The 25,159-nt window shown below is 42.3% G+C and overlaps 1 protein-coding gene across 1 annotated transcript in view; it reads left to right on the top strand.

Annotated features, from left to right (window-relative positions):
* The window catches only part of DNAH11 (dynein axonemal heavy chain 11), a gene marked incomplete at its 5' end in the record, with an annotated part of 158,358 nt that extends 133,415 nt beyond the window's left edge, over positions 1-24,943 (top strand). Inside the window, 20 exon segments of the mRNA XM_080383229.1 lie at positions 386-493; positions 2,350-2,511; positions 2,903-3,085; positions 3,089-3,199; positions 4,723-4,779; positions 5,667-5,855; positions 5,857-5,880; positions 5,884-5,917; positions 5,920-5,951; positions 8,605-8,832; positions 11,167-11,233; positions 11,236-11,286; positions 18,860-19,082; positions 19,084-19,147; positions 20,590-20,728; positions 20,844-21,002; positions 21,619-21,674; positions 21,787-21,920; positions 22,315-22,421; positions 23,091-24,943. Coding sequence (XP_080239355.1) covers positions 386-493; positions 2,350-2,511; positions 2,903-3,085; positions 3,089-3,199; positions 4,723-4,779; positions 5,667-5,855; positions 5,857-5,880; positions 5,884-5,917; positions 5,920-5,951; positions 8,605-8,832; positions 11,167-11,233; positions 11,236-11,286; positions 18,860-19,082; positions 19,084-19,147; positions 20,590-20,728; positions 20,844-21,002; positions 21,619-21,674; positions 21,787-21,920; positions 22,315-22,421; positions 23,091-23,344 — 2,382 coding nt within the window. The 3' untranslated portion in view covers positions 23,345-24,943.
* Positions 24,944-25,159: the final 216 nt, after the last annotated feature.

Here is a 25,159-nt window from a genome sequence, read left to right as displayed (position 1 = left end):
ATCCCACAGGGTCAGGTGGAAAGAGTTCTGGGGGTTCCGTATAAACACTTAATTGTGGCAAATTTACCACATGATTCTAACGCTGTGTGGAAGGGAGATCACCCTCTACAAAATGATCAGCTTGCTTAAGTGAGAGGTTCTACCTGCTGAGTTAAATGAGGAAGCAGAAGAGTGCTGCCATTTGCTGAAAGTTTCCTCAAAAGCCTCTTTGGCTTGGCAGAAATGCTTTTAGATTGCTTAGGCCAGCTCTTCTTAGAAGCCTGCAGTCAGAAACCATGTATCTTACGAGTCGAAAAGCAAAAAAGCAGAATTCAGATAATTGTACTTATTTTCAGTCCTTCAGCACAGTCTTCCACAAAGCAATTAAGCAGGCTGAAAAATCGAGGGATATATAGTGTTGTTTCAAGCTGTCACATATTCAACCTTTCTTTTCACAAGCCAAGGACCTTTTGAAAAGGATAAGCTCATTTTATTGGCCCAAACAGCTTTTCAGGTGAGGAAAAATTCTGACCTCAGTGATGCTGATATTTACTGGACTTGCTATTTCTTCACTAGAAAGCGATGCCTCTGCCCAAACAAGTCATCTAGTTACCTTGTGGCCGTGCGGTTTCTTACACGGTGTGACTGATGCTTCAGTATCAATAGTAATTGCAGAAATTCCAGAGACGCTTTTATGTAATTCTTTTCATTTAAAATGTTGCAATGACTTTGTGAAGCTACACTGAGGATAAATAGCGTGACTTAGCTGCTTCTGGTTGAATAATTAGGGTTCAAATTTATGTGGTGTGTAAAGTAAGAATTCAGGAAATAATACATATCCATATCACATTCGGGATCTAATTTTTCCTTTTAATTTTAGTGTCTGCATGCCCCGGAAAGAATCGGGGCTCAGTTGTTCTGGGTGGCAGATTTTGCCCTGAAGAGCAAGCTCTTTAGGTTGTATTGCAGGGCTGGTCCGTAACAGAAGCAGGAATTAAACTAGACACCAACAATTTTGGAAGAAGGGAAAAAATTATAAATTGAGGAATCTGATTTGAGGAGGAAGAGGAAAAAAGAAATCACTCTATGCAGTGTATAAATGGGTATAAATAGCAGACAGAAATGTCTGGAAGAGAAAGGAGGAAAAAAGGGAAGAAAGAAAACGAGTGATGTTGTCTCTGCATCATGGTGCCAATGGATTTATTCGTATCACCTAGGTTTGTAGCACTGTGTTGCTTAACTTTTATCTTTTTTGTAGCAGTGGTGTTGGGATGGATCGTGAAGAATGGCAATCTGTATGGCAATTAAAAATAAATTCAATCATAATTACAGAACAGATAGAGAGCAGAGTAAAAGCCACAATAAAATTCTGGTTTATTAGATACATTTTTAGGTGGAAAGAGAGGGCTTTTAATACAGCAAGAGAAACATATTTATATCAGAAAGGAGAGAGAATATATGGTATCATGGCAAGGGTGTCTCTTTTTCCCACTGTATGTGGTTAAAGTGATAAAAGAACTAGAAAAACCCCTTGTTGAACCTGAGGAGTTTTCTTCAGCATACATACAGCTCATGTGCCAGAACTGGCTGAGTGTAAAACAGCACCCCAAAAAAAACCCCAGAGAGAAGCCACTCAGGATCTGCAAATTTCCCAAAGCTTTGTGACAGCTTGCAGTCTGAAGGGGGTTTAGAATGGTGGTGGAAACAGCTACGCGCTGTTGGTTCTTCTCTGTATCTTCTTAGACATCAAAAGGGTACATAGAGTTAATTAGATGGAATTCAGAAATCTGTACTTTTTTGGAAGAATTAGTGTAAATTAATTTGTGGTCAAGTTTATCTAAGGTTAACTTCAGTGTGCAAGGCTAACATCGTTATGTTCGTTTATGTTCCCACAAGCTCAAGAAAAATAACTGCTCTTGTTAGTTCATCTTAAAATCTGGGTGAATTTATCTTTCAATACCTAAATATGTAATATATATTAAAAATATATATGTTATGTATATAGAAAAATGCAGTTATTTTGCGCAGAAAGTTTCGACTGATGGGTTGCATTTGGTTTTCGTGGTGTCTTTTTTAACAGGTAAAGGAAAGTTCAGTTCTCGCTGTGGGTAGGACCGGTTTTGAAAAAATCTGTCACACCCTTTAGTGAATAATATCAAAGAATATAATTCCACTTGCAGTAGATTTCAGATATTTTGAAATATTTTTAAAACAAGATGTAAATTCTTAGAAGTAAAAAAAAATACAGTCGTAGGAATTCTTGTTGCTTTGAGCTCCCTACGCAGTAATACTTGGAGCAGTGAATACTTTAAGGCAGAAGTGGCTCTAAAGCAAGTCTGATGACCTTTTTCAATTTGGTGTGCTGTCAGGATTCTTCTGAGAAGTAAAGAGATGGAACTCCTTGAATTGGATTTCCTTCTTCAATTCAGAGTTGAACACACTTACAAGAGTCCTGTTGACTTCTTAACTGCTCGGTCATGGAGTGCCATTAGGCTAGACTGGGAAAATTGCTTTTCAGTTCTAAATCTTTTTTGATGTTATTTCTGGAGGCATGCTACAACTAGACAATTTCAGATAAAATCATACATTCAACCCTAAGTTTTAGTAGAACTAATGATGCTTTCAAAGAGGAGCTGTCTTTACCTTTTTGAGTGTATTTTTCCTTAGACATCATGTACTGTGCTTTGTGAGGCAATTCTGTTTTACCATAATTTGTCCAGTCCCTTAGAAATACAGTTTTCATTTTCATACCACTCCTTACTAGAATAAATGTCCCATACAAGGTTTCCAGTTTGTTGTATCTTGATGTTTAACAGTGAGCAGACAGTAAGTAAACTTTTATCAGCATTTTTATATGTGTGTGTCTATATATATGTAATTTAATATTCTAAAGTAAGTCCTAAGTCCCTTGTAATTGTTTAAGCTATGGGGTTTTTTACGTACCCCCAAAAGTATCGGTATTTGTCTTCCCATTTCTGTCTCCACACGAAGGTACCTCATCTGTGTGTCTTTGGTGTGCTTTCAGGCCATGGCAGTTGTGGATGCATTCAGGGGGTTAGACAAATATATTGAAAGATCTACCAAGAGGCGGAAGAAATGGGTGGACTGAGAATGTCCAGAAAAGGAAAAGCTTCCCCAGGAATGGACAAACAAAAGAAACTCTTCAGAGAATGGTCATACTGGGGGCACTCCGTCTGGACAGAACAACGTACGCTGTCAGGTATGAAACCTGAGGGGTTTTTTTTGAGAGTGCTGCGACAAAATCCATCCTTGTTTTTTGTCTTTCGGGGCAAGGGGGGGGGGGGGGGGGGGGGGGGGGGGGTAGCTCGTATGTGTCAGCGTGGAGAAAACTTGGGTTTTTCCCAAGCAAATAACATAAAAGTGAGTGATCAACCAGAATTTGAAATCAGTGACTGTGGTCCTTCCCCGCCTGTTCTGCTGGCCAAGAGTTTCTGGAGAGGTAGTGTGGCGAGACGTGAGTCGCAGCGTGTTTGGTGAGCTGTGCTTGCGATTCCTTTTAGATTACGTATAGGTACCCTGAGGGGAGCGCTCATTAATAGATGGAAATGTAGTAGGCTATGCTGTTAATAGATAACAGTTTATTTCTCACTGTTAGTTCTCATTATAGTATTGGGGCTGGTAGCTAGCCCCACAAGATGACAATTTTTCAGATCTCCCTTCTTTAAAATTCTGTGATACCAAGAAAGATTCAGTTGTGGATACTTAGCGATCTTCTCCCAGCTGTTTTCCAGTTGTACTGTTTTAATCTTGTGATCCCAAGTGATCTTCTGATCCCACAGTCACAGCTTTTACCCATTTACATGCCTCCTGAGAATGCAGTTTTTGTGTCCTGGATGTTTATTTTGCCCAGCTGCCCTGACTTGACATGACAGCATTGCCTGTGTTATAATGACTTCTTGCATTCAGTTACTGAAGAGGTCCTTTTCATTCAGAACTTTCTGTTTTGTTGCGTGGCTCCTGTCCCACAGAGAAATGAGAATGATAGTCTTCTCTCATTTCACCACCTGCCTCCCCTTCTTGCCTTCAGTTCACTTCCCTGACAAGTTCTTTGATGAAGCAACTGTTAGCCCATCACTCAGCTGCTCCAGTCCAAGAACGGTGCACACTTGAAGCCTTTATCAGGAAACGTTTTGGGTGTTTAGTGCATAGTTTTTTATATGTATAGGAACTTTGCGAAGAAAAAGCTTGGCTCAAGATATGTGGAAAGAACATGGATGGATTTTGTCGCAGCACTCTCAAAACTATCAAGCTGCAACAAGGTCTTTTACCATCACATACTGACATACTGTTCATGCCAGTCGCTCTGCTGCCTTCTCCTAGTCTCTCCTCATCCAGGGTACACACTCTTTCTGCTTCTTCCTCATCTCTTCCTCTGCTGCTCCCTCTTCCTTGGCTGCCCAACCCCTTACCAGAACCAGCCACAGCTGCACCTTATCTACATTGGCCAACCCACCGCCCCTGAAGTCAGCCCACAGCTGTATATTATCAATGCTAATTAACCCAGCTTCATTCCTCTACAATTCCCGCCCCCCCCCCCCCCTTTTTTTTTCTTTTCTTTTTTCTTTTCCTTTTTAACATTTCATCCCTTAGGTATTTAACAATCATCATAACCTTTTAACAAATAAACTTTTCATACAGTCCTCTATAATTCCTCTACAGATTTAGCAAAAGTCTATGAGTAGAGCAGTCCAGCCACTCCTTTGTCTTTTGTTCTATCTGCAGGAGCAGACCCACTTGAAGATACTGAGACACTGTGTAAGCCTCCTACTTGCCTCTGGTGTAAGGGTCGCTCAACCGTCTTCCCATTAAAGAAAGAAAAATTGAGCTCAAAAGTGAAATGGAGCATGCAGGGCTAGAAACATAGATAAATCATTATATGGTTATATGCTCATGTGTAGGTGTCTGTACATACATACGTGTACGGGTACGTTTTAACGAAATGGAACAAAGCCTTCTGGAATCGTCTGTCAGTACGATGGAGTACGCATTACTATGGGAAAGTTGGACACAGTTTATTTTCAGCAGAAGATTCAAGTTCTGAAGTTTCTTCACCCCCACCGTATTCATGGTAAATGGGGTGGATGAAAAGTGTAAGGCCATAAGCACTACAGTATGAAGAAAATTTTAGACCGAGCATTCCTCTGCTTGGCATAATGCAGGTTTCCTTTGTACTGTTTTCTACCTTTTGACTAGATGAGGGCCAGAGGGCAATTTTCTCCATGCTCATGTAATCTTGTGCCCCCTGTGACTAAATAATGGTCATTATACAAACTATATTCAATTGTATAGGGCTCTGTGGCTTTATACTTAGGATTACTATTCCCCACAGACAATGGTGAGAATACCAGGTTAATACAGCTGTGACCTCACTGTGCTCAATTTAAACTCAGGCCTCACAAGGTGAGAGGCTTGTGCATTTACCCACTGAACCAATCAGTTAAAAAACTGATGTGATATCTACCACATGTTGCTCCCTTTTTCATAAGGGAATTGCTCTGTACCCCCTGTAAGAGTTTCTAAAGCTCAGTAACAATGCCGAGCATCTATCAAAACGTCAAAAGGTTCATTATCTTAAAACCAAGGGAACAGATTTCTGCAGGCTTTTTCTAATACCAGCAATAAGGCTACTGTTGAGAGCTTGCAATTTTGCTTGTTGAAATTGTAAGGATTTAGTGAAGTGCTTCAGAAGAAGTAATATACATTGCACGAGTGATAGTGAAATTAATGGGGGCATTATCATTCTGTTTCTTTTCTGCTCTGCTAATTTTCCTTTCCCCTCCCCCTCTGTCACTCACCCTTCCCCAATTACTTCTTTTACAGGCAAAAAGCTTGGGTTCGCTATAGACTCTGGAAGATTTCATACATAACATCTCTCTAGGATAAGGGCAGGAGATGGTCACAGAGGAGGCAATTGAAAAGGTGCCAGGCATGGCCATTGGGTTCTTCTCCAAGTGAGTGTCAAACGGCCCCTTTGGTGGGGAATTCCCAGTTGATGGAATGTTCCCAGAATGCAAGCAGAGGATGCAGTGGATTACAGAAAAAGTTTTAAAGAGCTAATAATCTTGTTCCTTTTTGCTTTCGCTTTTGATTGTAACAAGATAAACATCATATAAACAGAGTGTATGATACGTTTCACTGAACATTGTCCTCACCCTCCCAGGAGGAACAGGAGAAATAAACCAGAAAGCCTCTGGTGGGTAGGTGGGACTGCCCTTGGGCGTATGCTTCCCCCGTGTAATTGAGAGCTCCTGTTTCGTTCAGTGGGCCATAATGGAGACTGTAATGAAAATGGGTCTGACTCCCCCTTAGGAAGCTGTGTAATTAGCCCTGGAGTGCTGCTTTGCTGAGATGGCAGCCGCAGCGCTGGGCAGCACTGCGTGGGCTGAGAACCCCTGCAGTGGACAAAGCCGTGTGCAGTGCCCCGGCGAGCTGGTTCCCAGCACAGTGACAGCAGACAGGAGCACTGCAATCATTAGTGCTACTGAAAGGTGCTCCCCTCCCACCATCTGATGCTAAATAGCCAATGGATATTTGTAGGAACCCTTTTCCCTGAAGCCAAAGAAGAAATGCATGTTCCAGGCCTTGATATTCAGGAGGTGGTGGGGATGGGGGATTCCCTCCTCCTCTGCTTTAACCCCAGCAGTGTTTGGCTGCCAACCGGCTTGCCTGCAACAAATGAGGAGATGGGTTAGGTTCAGTGCTGTCTGCCGGCTGAAATAAAATCACTGTGAGATGGGGGGGGGGCCGGGACTTGGGCGTGCTTGGCACCGTGCGAACCTGTACAAACTGACTCCTTCATCAACAGTGAAACTGGAAGAATTCTCGACCTGGGTTTCGCACAAGTAAGCTAGTCACGCTAGTCTGAAAATAACCCTGCTTTTCTGCTAGGGAGTATAGAAATGTTGTTACGAAGGAAAGAGCAGAGTTGGTTTTTCAGGGGAATTTCAGAGTTCTCAGCTGCCCTGGGGACAGGTAAATGGGAAATCAGCAGTGTTGTGTATCCGAAGCCACAGGGATAAATGGGGAACATCGGGGGGGCTTTGAGTGTTACAGACCTCCTGCATCTTCCGGCCCATCGTGCCTGGCTTCTGAGGGAGGAGAGAGGTGGCAGTTTTGCTGTGAAGATTTTTGATAGTGAAGGACTGGGGAAAGTCCAAAAGGAGACTACATAAAGATGTTAGACCAAATCCCAAATGGTGCTAATCTAGCTAGGGCCAGTGGGATTTGGATGTACTCAGTGCTTCTCAAGCTTCAGTCTTCTGGGTTTTGGCCCCAAGACCCTATAAGTTTATGTTTAAAAAAATATCCTGGAGCAAAAAGTTGAAGTATTTTAGTATGCATTTTGTTGGAGACTAGGGTGTGTATAATTAAGATATTTAAAAAGTTCTGAGTGACCTAGAAGATACTTTAAAAATTGCTTTAGCTTCAAACCTAGCAAACACAGTTGGCACAGTGGTTGGTAAACTGGCAGAAGAAAGACTGGCTTGAAATTTTTTGGTAAAAGGTTTAACTCTTCTGTTACACTCAATTGATTTCTCAGACTCAGGTATCTGATGTATCGAATGGTTATTATATTAAGGCTTGAGTCATTTCCACTTTGCAGTGGATGGATGTGGCCTATAGAAAAAAGCAGGTGCTGCCAGGCTGCTATCTTGTGATGTGATATAGAAGTTTTCCTCTCTTGCCATTCCCCTGTTCCTTTTTCCACGCATCAAGGGACAATTTGGGAACATTCCCTCAGCAGGTCTCATCATAAAGCGATGCAGGAGCCAGTGTGACGGACACATCGTATTCCTTGGCTGGTGTATGGAACTGTAATTTCTCTTGCACTGTACAGAGGTGGAGGCCGGTGCCATCGGCAGGTTCTGGCACAGCAGTGAAGAGCCGGAGAGAAGCTGAATGGCTGAGCTGCAATTTGAGTGGAAATGCTAGTGTTGTAATGAAAGAAAGTGGACTCTGGGCTGATGGAAGGGTGAACACATTTTAAACCTTTCTCTTGATATTCCCATATTTCACCAGTAGATGCTTTGCAGGCAGATACTTTTCCATTATACCTCGCTGCTCTGATCTATCGATGACTTTCCACTCTCTTCATATATTAAGAACCTTAAAGACTATCAGGCTCTGAAGTGGTATGAAACATGTTTTTTAAGTAGCAGGATAGCTGCAAACATTTTTCCTTGTCTAGCACTTCTCCAGTCTTGTTCCTGGTATGCATTCAACATGTTTTGTTCTAGGTCCCAGTTCTACAGGAAATTTAAGTAGTCTACGTGTCTGCTGAGTTATGCTTACCTTTACATGTGGTATCACCTACGCCCCCAGATCACTTAAACCCGAGTTTATAATACTTTCTTTAGCTTCAGCATCAAGGCCTGAAACTTCAGAGGCTAGTGGTGAAACTTCTGCTATTTTAACACATATCAAGAAGTGGCAGTAGCTAAGAATCTTCAGGTTTCTTTGTATTATCAATTTATTTAATAATAAAAGGATGCTTTGAATTAATTAACAATATTCCATTATAAAGTAAAGTCATAGTAACTATGTCTTAAGAATAACACATTTATTATTTTTCTCACAATAACCATAGTGGCTGTTTTTCAACACAATATTCATCTAGTAGCCAAGTGGCTAGGAACCTTGGAAAAACTCCTTGAACAATACAGTGAAAAAAGTCATCCTGATTTCCATGTCTGTGTTAGTGCTGAACCAGCTCCAACCCCAGAAGAGCACGTTATTCCTCAGGGAACAGTAGGAAACTCGATTACAATTACCAGTGAGCCTCCTGTAGGGATGCTGGCTAATTTGCATGCTGCGCTCTACAGTTCTGACCAGGTAAAAGTATGAGGTACTTTTCTTTGTTTTTCCCAGTCGTTTTAATTACTCCTTTCCCCATGGGGAGAAGCGATAACGTTGATGACCACTTTCTAGGAGACCAGAACTTTTGGATCTTTGTGCTTCCGAGCTAACCTGACAGCTGCAGGGTGCCAACCCTCTGTGCCTCGTGCTGCCTCCGTGTTGCCCGTCAGTGTTGAGCCGGAGGAAGGGCGTTACAGTGATGCGTATGTTTGTGTTCTCCAATATAGGCATGCATAGGTATGCTTACAAAGATTGAGGTGCATTTGTCACACCAGCTCTCAGTCTCATCAAAAAAGCTGTCTATGCTGTGAAGTCAGAGCTCTTTCACTCAGTGGTACTAGCGGACTTTGCTCCGCTCTAAATTCGGTCTGACCGTGTCCCTTCTGCAGAGCGGATTGATGGACCTGGATGTTTGGGCCATGGCTCAGGACCCTGTGTGGGTTCCTGTAGTCAGGCATAAAGAAAGAAATTAATGAGCAAGGGTTACGCACCGCTTGTTGTTTTGTCTTTCACTCTTCTCCTGCATGAGTTTCTGTGGAGCTGCTGGGTGGGTGGGCAGAAGTAGGAGAAAGAAGACGTGAGAATGTGGAGAACAGGGGTGTCACTGGACGTGCGTGGCTTCCTTTCCCCTGGGTCCCCCTGCACACGCTCCCTGCCCGTTACCCCAGGGAGCGTGTGCAGATCTTCAGGCTCAGCGCAGGTCGGCTTCCCTGCAGCAGTGGAAGCGCTGGAGGCAGCGAGCTTATTCGTGTCAGCAAAGCAGACCATGATAAAGGCAACCATAACTGTACACTTCAGCCTTCCGGCAACGCGTCAACATGCATTTATTTGAGCACTGAGCACATAAAGGCAGAGCCTGGATGTGAAAAGGCTGCGTTTCTGTTAAAGGGAACTCTGCTAACCAATGCCTAGAAAAAAGAGCTGTGCGCTAAAAGATCCACGTCAGAGCTACCTTGGCTACAAATTAATTGATTTTGATGGTATGAGATGATTCAGAAATACACTCGTGAGAAGGAAGAATGGCTGTGGGTTTGTAGCTAAACAGGCAGGAATTAATACAGCAATGTTTTTCTTTTTTTTATAACTTATTATAATAATATTTTTGAAAGAAAGCAGAAGAAGCTAGATAAAGGCAATTCATACACATTGTCGTCCTACTTCGGGCAGTGTTCAGTTCAAGAAAAATATATATGTGTATGTATTTTAATTAGCTAATTTCTAAATTTGATACTTGAGAAAACTCTCTTTTCTCCCCCATTATTTTGAGCCATGGGTGTTTGTGGCTTACTACAAATTCCTGTGCAGACACTGCCTTTAATGTATTTCTAGTTCAGGTATTTTAATTTTTTGGGGAAAAAAATATGTCATATTTTTCATATGACAAAAACATATGTCATAATCAAACTGTATCTAATCCAGGTGGAATGAATTTCATGTTTTGTGGTTTTCTTCAGGATAGAAGCTTGTGTTGTATTTTTTGTGGTTAAACTCAGGATTCTGACTTAAGGAAGGTTTTTGGTCAGACATAAAATCCTTCACCTTTGCTCAGACTTCGTTATATGTTGTTCAGTTCAGGATGACCTATTTCCTTTTGATAGGCAAGGGTTTATCCCTCTGAAGTTCATTCCACACATTTATGTTTTTAGGGGTATCAAAAGTCATTTTTTGATGTCAATTACTTCTTAAACTAAAAGGTAGAAAAATATTAAGAGAGCTAATAATGAATTCCTGCAGGTTTTATAGGCAAATGCCAAATAGTTTGTCTCAGTAATTTAAAAGCCATTTGAAGCCCTGTGCAGGATCTCATCTTGCCAAGATTCTCTACTAGGCAAAAAAAAAAAGGCAAAGGAGGCAAAAAAAAAATATCCTGAACTTCAATTTCAGACATGACTCTTTGGAAAACAATGTAAAATTTGAAGGAGTAGTTTTAATGAATGTTAACCTGGCAAATTTTCTGCATGGGATAAAGTCTGTGGATGGTTTATGCTAAGAAACTATAGCAGTTACCTGAGTAGTATTTATAGAGTCTTAGTTCAAGTCTCTATTTTTATTGGTTTCAGTAGCAAAACGGCTCTCCTTTCCTAAGGGACATCTGGAAATAAAGAGATAACCATCAACACGTCTGCATCTGGGGATCACTCCAAAAAATACAGTCTAATAGTCACTGATCACTAGGAGACCCATTTCTCATTCTCTTCCAAACCCCAGGCCTGTGAGTGCTGCTGTGGGCAGCTGAGGCAGGCACGCCATCGGTAACGGGAACGCTGCCGCCGGTTGACTCGGTAAATACATTCCTGTCTTCTTCGGCAGGATACCCTTGAACTGTGCACCGGAGAAGGGGAATTTGAAAGCGTGCTTTTTCCTCTGTGCTGTTTTCACATTGCCTTGCTGGGAGACTGAAGCTTGACCTTCAGGGCTGGAACAGAAGGGGTCCTGTTCGGTGCTGCCCGCCATCTGTATCGCTGCCCTCTGCCGCTATTTAGAGGACCCATACAAAGGTAAGAAGTAGTCGGGTAACCCCCCACCAAGGTCATTTCAACTCAATCAGCCGTTTATACTGAATAAGGGGGACAGAATTCTTCCTCTGAAGCTGCTGTGTAAGCAGCTGGCATTGCAGGATGCTGCCGCCAAGTATGTGTCGTGGTTTAGCCCGACGGGCAGTTAACCACCACACAGCCGTTCTGTCACTCCCCACACACATGGTGGGACTGGGGAGAGAATTGTAAAAAATGTAAAATCCATGGGTTGAGATAAAGACAGTTTAATGGGAGAGAAAAGGAAGGGAAAATAATAATAATGATAAAAGAATTGGAATATACAAAACAAGTGATGCACAATGCAAAGAACTGGAATATACAAACCAAGTGATGCACAATGCAAAGGATTGGAATATACAAACCAAATGATGCACAATGCAATTGCTCAGCACCTGCTGACCGATGCCCAGCCAGTTCCGCAGCAGGGGCCCCCAGCCCGCTTTTCCCCCAGTTTGTGCACTGGGCATGTGTCAGCTGTCCCGGCTGTGTTTGCTCCCAGCTTCTTGTGCCCCCCAGCCTGCTCACCGGTGGGGTACTATGAGAAGCTGAAAAGTCCCTGACTTAGTCTAAAGACTGCTTAGCAACAATTAAAACATCAGTGTATAATCAACATTATTCTCATCCTAAATCCAAACCACAGTGCTATGCCAGCTAGTAGGAAGAAAATTAACTCTATCCCAGCCAACACCAGGACAGGTTGAAAATACTCCAGATCAGAGGGGAAGGGGGTGGGTGGGATTGTGGGTTATGTTCTGGCAGCGGATGCTTGAACTTTGTAATATAGGTCAAACCAGTTCCACATCGGTAGCTAAGGGGAAAAAAATGCCCTTCATTATGTTAACAAAAACAGTGGTTTACATGTGCATGTATGCCAAATTCATTAGGCAGGTAATGAAGCATTTGCACAAATGTAATTACATACAGCAATTCTGACAGTTCATAACACTACATTAATAATCACTACAATTAGTTCTGATGATGGAAGCAATTTACAGCACGTCACATGTATAAATAATGGTGCATTTCCTGCATGTGTCATTATTATGTATTAAGGATGCCACCTTGTTGTGACTTTCTCAGTAATGTTCCCCTTGAGTCAAAGTTAAGGGTAGATGAGTGATTTTATTTCTAAGCTACAGCATATTTCACACTTGTATAGTTTAAATACTCAGTTGAGGTCATTTGTGTAAGTTCTGTATATGAAATGCTTAAATAAAAGCAATAATTATTTATTACTGAATGATGTAGGATATTACTGAATAGGTCCTCCCATTTTAGTAATTTAAAGACATTTAAGAGGTATTTATAAAGAAAAAAGAGAGAGAAATGTCACCCCTTGATGATATTTTTTCCATATCTCCCATCTTGTATTTAGTCTTAGAAATTAATTTTCCTTTTTTTTCTTCTTACCCTTACTGACCTTTATTTAGCTAACAGGACATGAAATTGTATTTCCTTTCTGTGGTACTTGGTGTCAGTGAAATAATTGCTTAATTTTATAGTGATGATTTAATAATGTGCCCCATTTAGAAAACAAGTCTATAAAATCAGCTTATTCCAGCCCGTAGTGTTCTTTGCTAATAAATCTTGCTGCTTTAAGCTCTGTTCTTTTCAAACCACAATTCATAAGCTGGGTAATTAATTTTGCTAATTAATGAGAGGGAGAATTCTGATGACAGGGAGTACTAGAAAGGTCTTGTAAGAGTGAGAATTATTTCTTCTCTCCTCTTGGTAATATTGCTTATTGGCCCTTCTGATTGCATTGGTTAGTGATTCATGACCCTGTGGCTTTGTGAGCATGTTTAACATAGGTATTGGAGAGAGGAAAGAGGTAATAGTTTTTAAAAAACATGACTTTTTCTGTATATATACATGTATATGACTCTGTATGTGTGTATTTTTGTGTGTGTGTGTATATATATATATATAACATCTCCCAGTTGAGTATCTTTTGGGGACAGTTTTGTTTAAGACAATTAGGGATTGACCAGAAAGCATAAACTGGGAAACCTGAGCCAGCCCGTCAGCCCGTCAGCTGCTGAAAATTGCTCTGACTCCCTCATCACTTGTTCGTGGTGCTTCCCTGTGAGTATTTCATCTTCTCGCACCTCAGTCTGACTTAACCCATTTTCCTGTTGCCAGAGAAGCTCCACCACACCAACCTCTGATATTAAGGTCCCCTCAGGTGAAGTGCAGAATGCCTGATCCTGCCTCGTTGTCTCGCTCTTCCCACTCTGCCTTCTGATCCCCATACACGGGTTCTATCATTCAATGTGGGAGGGGGATATGGACCCCATTCTCACCATATCCATACATTGAGCAACGGCTCATTGGGTTTTTGAGTACAACAGACCAGTTTCCTATAGAGTACAATGGCAATTATGCAAACCTGAGAGCCTGAAATATTTCTAATGCAAACCCCTCAGTTTTCTCACACTAGCAAAAGTGTCCCTTTTGGATCACCAGATTTGACTATCCCAGTGTAATCAATGTCCCAAGAGTGTGCAGCTGAATGAGCTTGTACCGAGTTAGAATATTGATATACTTTTTTAAAAGACAAAGGAAAAAGCCATTTCTTTAGATAAATATATATGGAATTAGGAAAACCTGAAACATGTTTCTGTTGCCAACAAAGAGAAAAGCAGGTTTATTCTAACTACAAGAACACTTCATTCTAAATCCAAGTTGTTGGCATTTTTCACGGGGATTCTCTGCTGAGGCTTCTCATCACCAGCACGCACCATTGCATATTATATTCCAGTGGCCTTTTTTTTCCTTCTTTTACCATTCTCTTCAAACCTGTTTAAAAGAAAAATGGATTAGTGTTTCACATATTCAAATTCAAATAAACTTGTAGCAGGCAGGCTGGAATAGCTGCAGCTATTTTACTTGTTCTGTTCTGTCACATCATGCAATATTTAAAGCCTATAATTAAGTTTTCTTTGAATTGTTGGGAAGCAAATACTGCCCTCAAGGGTGTAAAGGTTCCTGTCTGGAAAGGCTTCATCACAGACTGGCATATTTTGCAAACCAAAGAGTATCTATCAAAAAGAAGCTTCAAACTCTGTGAAGCCAAATAAAACAGAGACAGTAGTTCCTTGAATAAAATGTTTTACCACTGTTAATCACACGCTGTAACAGTGGCATTATGAATAGAGTTCTACAATAAACATAATGCTTATGTGATGTGGTAGTAATGGGATTAATATTAATTCAATTTTTTCTGAAGTTCTTGAATACATCCCAAATTCAAACAACGTAGAATTTCAGTTACTGAGTGTTTCCTAGTGAGGAGACATAAAAGACTGCAATCAGATACGAGTTTTTTATTTTTCCCTAAGAAAGGCACAGTAGGTTACCTTCCTGTCACTCAAGAGGATTATGATTTTAAAGATCTGTATGGGAAAATACGTGCACTTGTTAATGAGTTATATTCTCTTATATCATGTGGTGTTTTGAAAATGTACTTTTCACTTAAAAGCTTTTTATAAGGGATAAGGTAGAAAACATGACATAAGGCCCAGATGACACACTTTACACCGTTATTGAATTTTAGTCGCAAACTTGGTGTTTTTACTCAGATATTTATAGATACCTCTCACCAGACTGAAACAAATCTGTTTCAGTGTAATTATTTGCTAAACAAGCAAACCCTGGCAATACGAATACATAACCATGAAGCTTTCTGGAAGGAAGTATTTGAATTTCTTTTGTTTCTTTTAACAGCTTTTATTCTGAGCAGCTTTGGTTTGTCCTTTAGAAAGCTGACCTGTTTTATTCAGTGATGCGTTCTGTTCCCCCGGGTGGGTTCCACGGGGAGACTTGTGTTCCCTCTTTAGCGAGATCATGTATGTTGGCCACATCACCGATGCCTGGAATCGCAGGCTCCGCTGTATGTATCTGCAAGAACTCATCAGCCCACCTGCGGTAAGAACTTTCATATATGCCGAAAGCTCCGAACATGTATATGGTATGTTCAGCCCAAGAGAAAGTCATCTTTCAGAATGGGACCCTTGTGGAGGAGACCACAAACTTTCTCATCTCTGCAGCCCTTGTCAGGCTGTGGGGGGAAAACGTTCTCCAACTTGTAACTAGTGCAATGATTCATCATGAGCAGATTTTGACTGTGGGGGTTTCTGACTTGGCCTATGGCTCGGTTAGATACTTTTGGAAGCACCCTTACTTGGCAACTCGAGTTAAGTGTTTTGTGACACTGCTTGTATAGCCAGCTTAGCGACGTTAGAAGGTAGTACCTCTAGGTTTCCATTTTCCTAACAGAACTATTCTCTTTTAAGGTGCTTCCATTTGGAAGGGTCTGGGTGGACACAGGAGACTATATTTTATGGAACTGCTTTTTAATCAACGTAACTGATAGTTAACTCACCAATTACAGCAATCCAGAATGGTGCTACCCTCAAACCTTACATTTACTGTCCGTATGTTTTCTTCTCCAGAAAAATAACAGAATGGAAATGCTATACATTTCCTTCTGTTTTCCTGATGCCAAAATGTGGAAAACAGCTTGTAAAATTGTTTCTCCTTTCCCACCGCTCTCTCATATATCTGTTTTTGTAGCTTTATCAGATGATCACCAGTTGATATATACTGAATTATTCAAATTTCACAGCTGGGTTTTCGTCCTGGACAGGAGTGTATGTGGAGCATCCATGAGTCCAAGGTGCAAGATTGCCAAAGTTGCTTCTAATCAGAAACAAACGTTAGAACTTTTGAGGCTACAAAAAGAAAATCTTGCTTTAACTTTGGCTCTCGAAAGTCTTGCATGTAAACTACTAATCTGTTTCTATATACACACATTTATATAAAATGTGTATTGCATACATAGATTTATATGTGTGTGTGTCTGTAAATATATATATAATAAAGAAAAAAGCAACTGGCTGCTTCTCCTAAGCTGCTGAACTAGTCACTTTAGAGAACTGATTGTACACAATTTGCTAAAAACAGCCAAGAGATTTTTCAAGGGCCCTTTCCAAGACTTGTTATAGTTCATTGTCCAAACGTAAAAAGCTTATCTGGGAGGAAAAAAAAAATAAAAAAATTAGCGTGTTACGCATGAGCAGGTCATTTGCGGAGCCGGGCTAACTTGGGCAAAGTGCACTTTTCACCCTTGGCTGAAGCCGGCCTTTCAGCTGCGAGCGAGGGGAGCCGGCTGGTGCCTCCCCGGTCCCTGGCGCGTGGGCGTCCATGTGTCAAGGAGCCACACTCAGATGAAGGCAATTGGAAGTAACTGCTCAGAAGAAGATGCCCAAGAGTAAGTTGCCATGGAGATGGAAAGGCTGAACACCACTGCGCTCCTGACCTCGGCGGAGGCTGATTTCTCCAAATGACAGCTGGGGTCGGGAGGGCATGGTGGGAAGCTCATCCCGCCGGCTTCGGCTCTACCTCTAGCCTATGGATAAGTAAAGAATTACTACTTCCAGTTTAGGCAGTCCATTAACCTTCACAAGCCTGAACTTTCATTCAAATAATTGTAAAATAAGTATAGGTAGTGAAACCTGAGCGGAATCACTGCTATTTGTATGGCCTTCGGAAAGTTTAGGGACCCAACCCTGAGTGTGGATCCACTGGTGTTTTAAACAGTAAGATAGCTTTCCGGGCTTTTTGCTGTAACTGGAAAATGTTAGAGCTCTGAAGTACAAGCAAAACCAGAAAATTATTCATTGACTGGTAGCCAAATGAATGCAAACAGGATGGCAATGCCTTTCGTCAGCGCTGGTGCTTTGTGTTCACTGGGGACTTCACCTTCTCTTTTACTTATTGGCATTACCAATGAGCTCTTCTAGCTATAAATTGATTCCACAAGGTGCGTTAGAATAAACCACTATACATCATCTTTGCTGTACCTCATCTGGGATCTGCAGTAAGGACAGAAGGATGGTGAGTTCCTGCTCTGAGCCCCCATAACCTGCAGCCTCCCTCTGCGTACGTGACTCCCATGAATACAGTAAAACCCAGTTGAAGTGCCAACGGAGCGACTGGTGAGTACAGATTGTCTGACAGAATTGATCTTCCACTCGAGGTGGATAACAGGGCTTTTGTCAGAACCTCAGCGCTGCTTCAAAGTGGTGTCTTAAGACGCAGCTTATTGTGGGTAAGGTCAGTGGTGCAGGTTCAGGCGCAGGTAAATCGCTGGTTGCAGAACCAAAATTACTTCAGAAATAAGTGCTTACTGGTGTTACTGTGAGCAGCAGCTTGTTGTTGACTGTTCTAAATGCCAGAGGCCGTTAAATTTTATTGTGATTTTGTGGAGTGGACCCTGCATTAGGAAGAAATAGCTCCTGTGAGAAGTACCACTTAGAGCCAGAAATATTTTTCAGCAGAAACAACTTGCAAGTCTGCTTTAAATCCCAGGCAGCTCTGTGACAGTAAGTTCAGAGAAACTCTTTGAATCCAGTGAGGTCCTCGCAGTGCAGGAGCTGGGGGAGCCTGGAAAATAAATGTGATTGCTACAGCTTTTATTCTGTCCTGTCGTCGGTAGGAGGGCAGCCCGCCAAGAGGACATCTCGCCAAACTCCTCTCTACCTACTTAATTCTTTACCGGCTCCAAAGTTCCGAGCCTTATCGTTAATATCCTGACAGGGGCGGGGCCTGCCTGTTCTACAGAAATGGTGCAGTTGATAGTGTTTGGTTCAATATTAAGCTGATTAAGACCTTAATTTTTTCTGCTGTGAAAATGATCGCCACTGTCTATCTTACTGAGGCCAAAGCAGCAGTACAAAACCCTGAGCAAGACTTCTGCCTTCGGAGAGATGTAGTGGAGTAGGTTGTTTTTCTTTTCTTTTCCAGCTCCTGGGTGTTAACAGAAGGTAGAAGAGAAAGGAAGGGAACATCAACACATAAAGAAGTGCTCCAAGTGGCCACCACTTCTGTGGAAAGTGGATTGGGGTCACAGTTCCTGACAAGCTGAGATTGCTCTTACACTGGTGTGTGCTATCCCATTTCCACACTCCACTTACCTGTCTCTCCCTGTGACCTCTTTAATGGTTTGGTTTTGTGGTTTTTTGTTGGGTTTTTTTGTGAGCGCAGTGTGTTTCTGCAAAGCCCCTAGTTAACAACACACTAAATAGAATTAATGTTGTGGCTCATGTATTAGGATGGGGGTTCAGGTGAGTTGAGGCTCCAGTCGTGCCTCTTGCACAGGTGTCTGTCAGTCTCTGATCTGCAGAATGGCTGATAACCCCTGCTTATCTGCTATGGGGATGCAGAAATACTTAAAATACGCTTGCCTCAGTAATGACAGTCCTTAAACTCAGCGCATCCTCATGAAGAAAGCAGCAACAGTATTTCAGTACTACAGAAAATGGGAATGTCTAAAAAGTGTGCAAATAATAACTGCTAAAAATAGTTTGGTAACCCTGTTTTGCTGTATCAGAACATATAGGTGTCATGTTGATAAACTCCAGACAGATTTCTGAAACTTTGTAGATGCAGAAGAATGTTTTGAGAACTGGTGACAGCATTATCAATAACATTATCGATTCTTTTACTGAAGCTTTTAGGGGAACTGGCTGTGGCACCAGGTTTCTTCACCCCATCAAATCTGGATTATGCTGGATACCATGAATACACAGATGAAATGCTACCATCTGAAAGCGCTGTACTGTACGGGCTGCACCCCAATGCTGAGATGGGAGACTTGACAGCAACGCCAGATAATCTCTTCAAAACTCTTGGAAATGCAACCCATGAATTCATTCACAGGAGACAGATCAGGCCAGTCTGCAGAGGAAAAGGTAAAGTTCATCTGGCGTGTTGTCAGTGCTGTTAACAACTATTATTTCAGCAAGAGACTTCATTTCTATGGGATTTTGTTTTCTGGTAGTACAAAGAGGTGAAATTTGGGCAAGGAGGCTGGCTGGCTGACCATCTCTTAGCCAAAGCACCTCTCTTGTACCAAATCTGAGGTTTAGCAGAACAGTAACGTTACTACTACCTTATAAGCTGTCAGATGCTGGGTTGAAGGGACCAACCCTAATATAAAGATCAGCTTTGTCACTTAATAGGGAGTTAACCGGGGCACTGTGGTTCTGTTCATAGTCCAGGTATCTCAGACACCCAGATACCTTAGTAAAGCCAAACTGATTGCAGAAGAATGCAAAGGACTGGTTTTTAAGCATGGAACAGCACTGGTGCTGTACTTACTAGATTAAATTAATAAAGGATGAGCAGGAAAGGAGAATGTATCTCAGCTAGTTCTGTTATCAGACCCTGCTGTCTTCTGCACTTTCCTTTTAGACCTGAGAAACTATGTCCAAATGCCCCCAAAGCTGGCATATCATGGGACTGAGCCTTCAGCTCCTCATCCTTATGAGAGTTAAATTCCTCTGTGACTGCCACTTTTTCTTGTGCAGCTCTCCATCCCTTTCTCCCTTCTTTTCCTCTGGGCATCCTTTTCCCTGCCCCTCCTGCCCCCCGCCCCCCTCTTACCACCATCAGATCATGAAGGTTTTGCAGGGGGGAAGGCGACAGCTCTGCATACAAGTAGCCAAACAACGCTGCATTTCCCGGGGGGAGCTTGTGCTCTTCACCATCAGTTACCACCCACTTTAGGGAATGTGGACAATTACATATGGCATTCATCATCAATTCTGCCAAAGCTAGGGCTGAAATGGAGACTGAGCTGCATTGATGTTGTGATTTCATTCCTGCTCATTATTACTGTTAGGAATTTTCTTCATTTATGTTGTCTCAGTTCCAGAGCAGGCGGGCGGGGAGGAAGAGAGGCGCTTTTGGGGGGGTGAGACTGTGTGCGCCTCTGCCTGCGCTGTGTTTTCCCTAATGCCAAGACAGTAAGGGCTGTGGGTGGTGGAGGGGGTGATGGAAGCTGTTAGGTACTATAGAAATATAAACTACTAATCACACTTGACTACAACCCAAGGCAATCTCAGGGAACATCCTTGTAAGAGCAGTCATCCCAAGCCCAGGGACGACACGCTGGTGAGATTTGGGGCGTCAATGTTACTTGAAAATGGTAAAGCCAAATATAAGTTCCTAAGTGTTAATTGGTTTGCAGTCATTTCTCTCAATACTGCTGCCAAAGCAACAGCAAAGGTGGAGGAGCATCTGTCATCTGCCTAAGAAAATAGAATGTTTGCACTCTCCTGGAAAAGAAATCAGACTTAAGAGGCAAAAAGTTGATTGCAGTGATTTCTAATGGCTCTATTGGCCTGGACAGGTTAAGAATATTCTGGATGATATTCTTGAGATGCTTCCTAAGAAGTTTAATGTAGCAGAAATCATGCAGAAGACTACTGCCCGCAGCCCCTATTCTCTTGTTTGCCCTCAAGATCGTGAAAGGATGAACCTTCTTGCAGAGATCCATAGCTGGACCTCAGTCTGAAAGCAAGTGTCTTTTTTTAATAGTACTGTTGCTCTTCTATGTATTTTGAGGCTTTTTGTTGCTTTTTTTTTTTTGAAATGAAAGAATAGCTATTCTTTATGCCAGTATGCTTTGTATTTTTCTCCAAACAAAGGGGGAGTTGATGTTTTCTCCTCGCATGGAAGTGCTGCAATCCACACTCTTCTATGATGCTGTGCCAGACACGTGGACTGAACTAGGATATCCATCTACATACAGCCCTGCCCACTGTTAAAGTACCCTGCAGCAGCAGGGCATAGCTGCTACGCACTGAGATATTCCAGTCATCTAAAACGAGCAGGTTTATTCCATTTATTTTTTTGTCTTAATGCAAGGCAGCTTTACTTTGAAGTCAGTTTTGCAGAAATCGCTAAGCACGTCGCTAAAGCAAAGGCTCCATCACCTCCCTTTGCCACAAGTACTAGGGGTACTCAGCATCTTGCAGGATTTCTTTTCCCCTACCCTGCCACCAGCGATATCCACTCGCAGGCAGTTAGATATGGATAAAATACAAAGTGGTTTTGGAAATTCCTCTGGTATTTCATGGCAATGTATGCTGCAGTATGACATTGTTCAATCTCTGCCAGACTCTCTTGTGCTCCCGATCTGTACCTTGCTCTGGCTTATTGGAAGTTTAAACGCAGCACTGAACATGGCATCAGTTTGCACTTTAAGAAACCAGCATTTGTCATAACCAATTTTGGGTGGTTTCTGAAGGTGTGTTAACATGACTTACAGTGATGTTCAGGTTTCTCCCCAAGACAACAAGTTTTACAGGACTGAGCATACCCACATTCTCTGCCAGCAACCTGTCTCATGCTGATCACCTCCTACAATTGATTTCAGACGTACCTAAATCAGGGAAAGAACAGATTTCAGTAAAACGATTACCTTATGCTTACGTAAGCATATACTTTCTGGTTACTTCAACCATGTACTTTCTCTGTAGACAAAAGGACTCTTACACTTCCTGAAGTCTGCAATTTATTTTGTCTAAAAATGTAGTACATATAAGGCAGAAGCTATTGCCTCTTCTCTTTTAGGGTTGCTGATCTTCTCATGCAGCACAGAGAACGCGACATCTGGACACAGGACCTTGTGCTGCCAGCTGGTGGCTTTCTGGCTTGTGTAATCCTCAGTCCTGACAGGTGAGCAGTGTAAGGAACCAGGTGTATGCTTTCAATGCCATTTAGTTTTTACCGTTAGCATCAGCTATGTTATGATGCTGTTTGAAGAGTTAAGCACAGTTTAAATAAAAAGATAAAAATCAGCCAAGTATCAGAGTAACTATCTCCTGAACGCAGGGGGAACAATCCAAACTCATCTTCAGGCTACTCAGAAGTGTGAAGACTTGGCAACTAAGGAAATAAAAGCTTGAATTTCAGTTTAAAAAAAGTTAAAAGAGTGCAACTTTTCCTACTGTTACTATTTAACCAATTCAGTGCGTATACCAATAGTACTATTCTGGTTTATTCCTTAGTATTAGTGCAGTTACCAGGCTAAGTGAAAAAAAAAATCAGTCTCCCCATCTTCTTTGTGTAGCTGTTGCCACGTAAGGGATGAAAAATCTTCAACAGCGTATCGATGTCTCACTTCTCGCCAGGATCACAGCACATACCCGTGTATTTATTCTGAAGACCACAGCGAAGGCACATGACACCCCCGTAACGGCGGATCTCATACTCTGCACAGCACCAACGGCACCGAGATAATCCTTTGCTGGCCTAGCAGAAAGGTGGCCAGGAGGTCCTCACAGGGGCATTTGGCCGGGCTGCCACTGTTCCCTGGAGAAGATGGGGGCCCCGGGAGCATTTGCAGCCCCGACACTGAAAAGCCTCTCCCTGTCCTCAGGAGCAGAAGGGTATGGGCAGCAAGAGGGCTGGCACGCGAGGGCTGGCACGCACATCTTCCCTCTCCCGCTCACGTCAAGGTCCCCAAGTGGTGCTCACTTTGTGCCACAGGCAGAGACACGCCACCGTATTTCTCATTCCTTTCACTGCCTCTCCCCAAGCCATCTCCTCTGGGCGCCTGTTCCTGCCGAAGGCTGGGGGGATGTAAGGACCACAGGTTAGCACAGGCGTGTGCCGCGCAGGGACTGGCTGGGGCAGCAGTGTCTCTGAGCACAGACGGCAATGCAGTCTGGCTCCCCTGCGGAGGGAGGGGGGGGGGGGGGGGGGGGGGGTTTGTTCTGTACTGAGCAGAATGGTTTTGTTTCCAAACAATTGCATTCATGCACCTTTTTTTGCCTTATTTCAATAATGGCCAGAGGAAAAAAAAATCAAAACCAAACCAAAACAAACCCTGGTCTCAGCCTTGAGCACAACTGGCCCAAGAGGGCCATGTTAACAGTTCTGACATGAAAATTAGTCTGGGTATTGAATTACTGAAAGTTGGGTTTTGTTTGTTTTTTTTTTTTTTTAAATGTGTAATGCAGAGCATGGCACGCCAGAACAGCTGGCCTTTGGATAAGATATGCTTGACTGCAGATGTTACCAAAAAGACCACAGATTATGGCCACCCACCATGGGAACGAGGTGGGCTCCGTAGGCTTTTCATGGAAGGTAAGAAATAAACTTGAATTCCTTGATCTCAGTAACCTAGTTCAGGGACTCTAGCTCCCTTTATTAGGTAGGTGAGTTCCATCAGGAGTTGGATTGAAGTGCTGTGATCCTATGAACAGCACCGAGGAAGTTTAGAAATTGGTGGTGAATTATTGGTGTTTGTTGTAAGCTGAAATTTCTACCAGCTTGGTGTTCTAATCACCGACTGTATTTCATGCATTTAAATAACTGAGTCTGAACAAGCTCTGCATTGTAGGAAAACAGCTGCTGTAAAGTAGTTGAGGTTCAGAAGCTTAAAGACTCTTCCAGAGACTGTAAACTTCACCCTGATACTGCTCACCTAGAAATTTTCTGCAGCTCTTACCGAGGTGCAGAATAGTGTTAGGAGTTACCAGATGTTGGTAACCTGGATCAAACCATCTACACAGTTGCATTTTTAAAAAAACATAAAACCCAATCCAAACCAAACCCCAGCCAAAACAAACACCACCGCCCACCCACCCTCAAAAAAGCTATTTTCAAAATAATCTTTCTCCTGTTTTTCTTTCCACCTTGGCAGGAAGTCAGCAGTTCTAAATAAACAAATATAAAGAACTCTTGAGTTTTTCATTTGCTAGGCCATAATAGTTCCAGGCTGCTGGGGAGACATACCAAGCAGCAGGGAAATACTCAAGAACCCCGGTATTAGCACGAGGTGTAATGATACACCTGAGCGTCTGATGCGCAAGTATGACAAGAGTAGGTTTTTTCATCAGGGTTTCCAAGCAGTCAGTTTTTGTAGCAGCTGTAACGTGGTTGTAGGCTGTCCCTGAAGGAAAATCATGGTCATCTTTTGAGCTGCAACCCCTCTTTTTAACAACTTTCAGAGGATAAACATTGTACCTTGCTCTTGGAATTGTGTTTTCCTGAGATGGAAGCATCTAGTTTAGGAATGACAATTAAGACCTGCAGACAAAATGAGATTTTAGTTTTAACTTAGAAAGGCTGTCAACTAAGTTACAGCTAATTAGGGGACAGGTGAGGGACTCCAACAGGCAATTAGAGAAACATTGTTTTTACTTGTACTCTTCACCAGACCTGCATATAATAAAAAGTAACTAACTGTTCTGGAAGTAACTAACCTGCTGCTACAGTAGCAGGTAAGTCGCAAGGGGAAAGTCAGGGTGGGGGACTGAAGCAAGGATGAACATGTCATTTGCCTGTTGCTTTTAGAAATGGTAGCCTAAATTTTCCAGAGATTTTTTTAAAGGTATCTGTCACTCAAAGGGCAATACTGTTCATTCCTCCTCTGGATATGAGGAAGGTATCAAGGAACCTCGTGAGCTGCAGTTTCTGTGTTTAGTGTTGGTATTTGCAAATGCAAACTTTCCTGTTGCTACATAAACACTCCTAAAATCCACAAACATCTGCAACATTTTATATACATAGTTTATGTTAAAGACACAACAAATCCAGGCCCCAAGTGGGGACATCCAACTGGAGACCACAGTTGAAGCCCAGCTCAAGGAACTGACTCCAGCAACGCCACTCATTTTTGTAAGGCTTCTTCCAGTGGATCCAAGGGAAACTAAGGAAGTTTATGAATGTCTAGTTTATAAAAAAGTTTATCAAAAGCAAGGAGAAGCCAGCTAAATGGGTTCTGGCAGGAGTAGTTTTACTCTTGGCGCTTTAGTACTAAGCATTCACTAATACATGCTGCTTTCTCAATCTACCTTGCAGTTAACAGAAAAGGAGGTAAGTATTTTTCAGTCAGCTGGAGCAGGAGGTTTGCCTCACAAAACTACAATCCTTAGTGTAACACTTATGTGCTCTATGTTGTTATTTCC

The sequence above is a fragment of the Falco punctatus genome (assembly GCF_963210335.1).
Source record: "Falco punctatus genome assembly, chromosome: 4".
In the NCBI taxonomy this organism is placed as follows: domain Eukaryota; kingdom Metazoa; phylum Chordata; class Aves; order Falconiformes; family Falconidae; genus Falco; species Falco punctatus.
The sequence above is the reverse complement of the archived record's forward strand: the minus strand, read 5'-3'. Positions and strand labels throughout refer to the sequence as shown.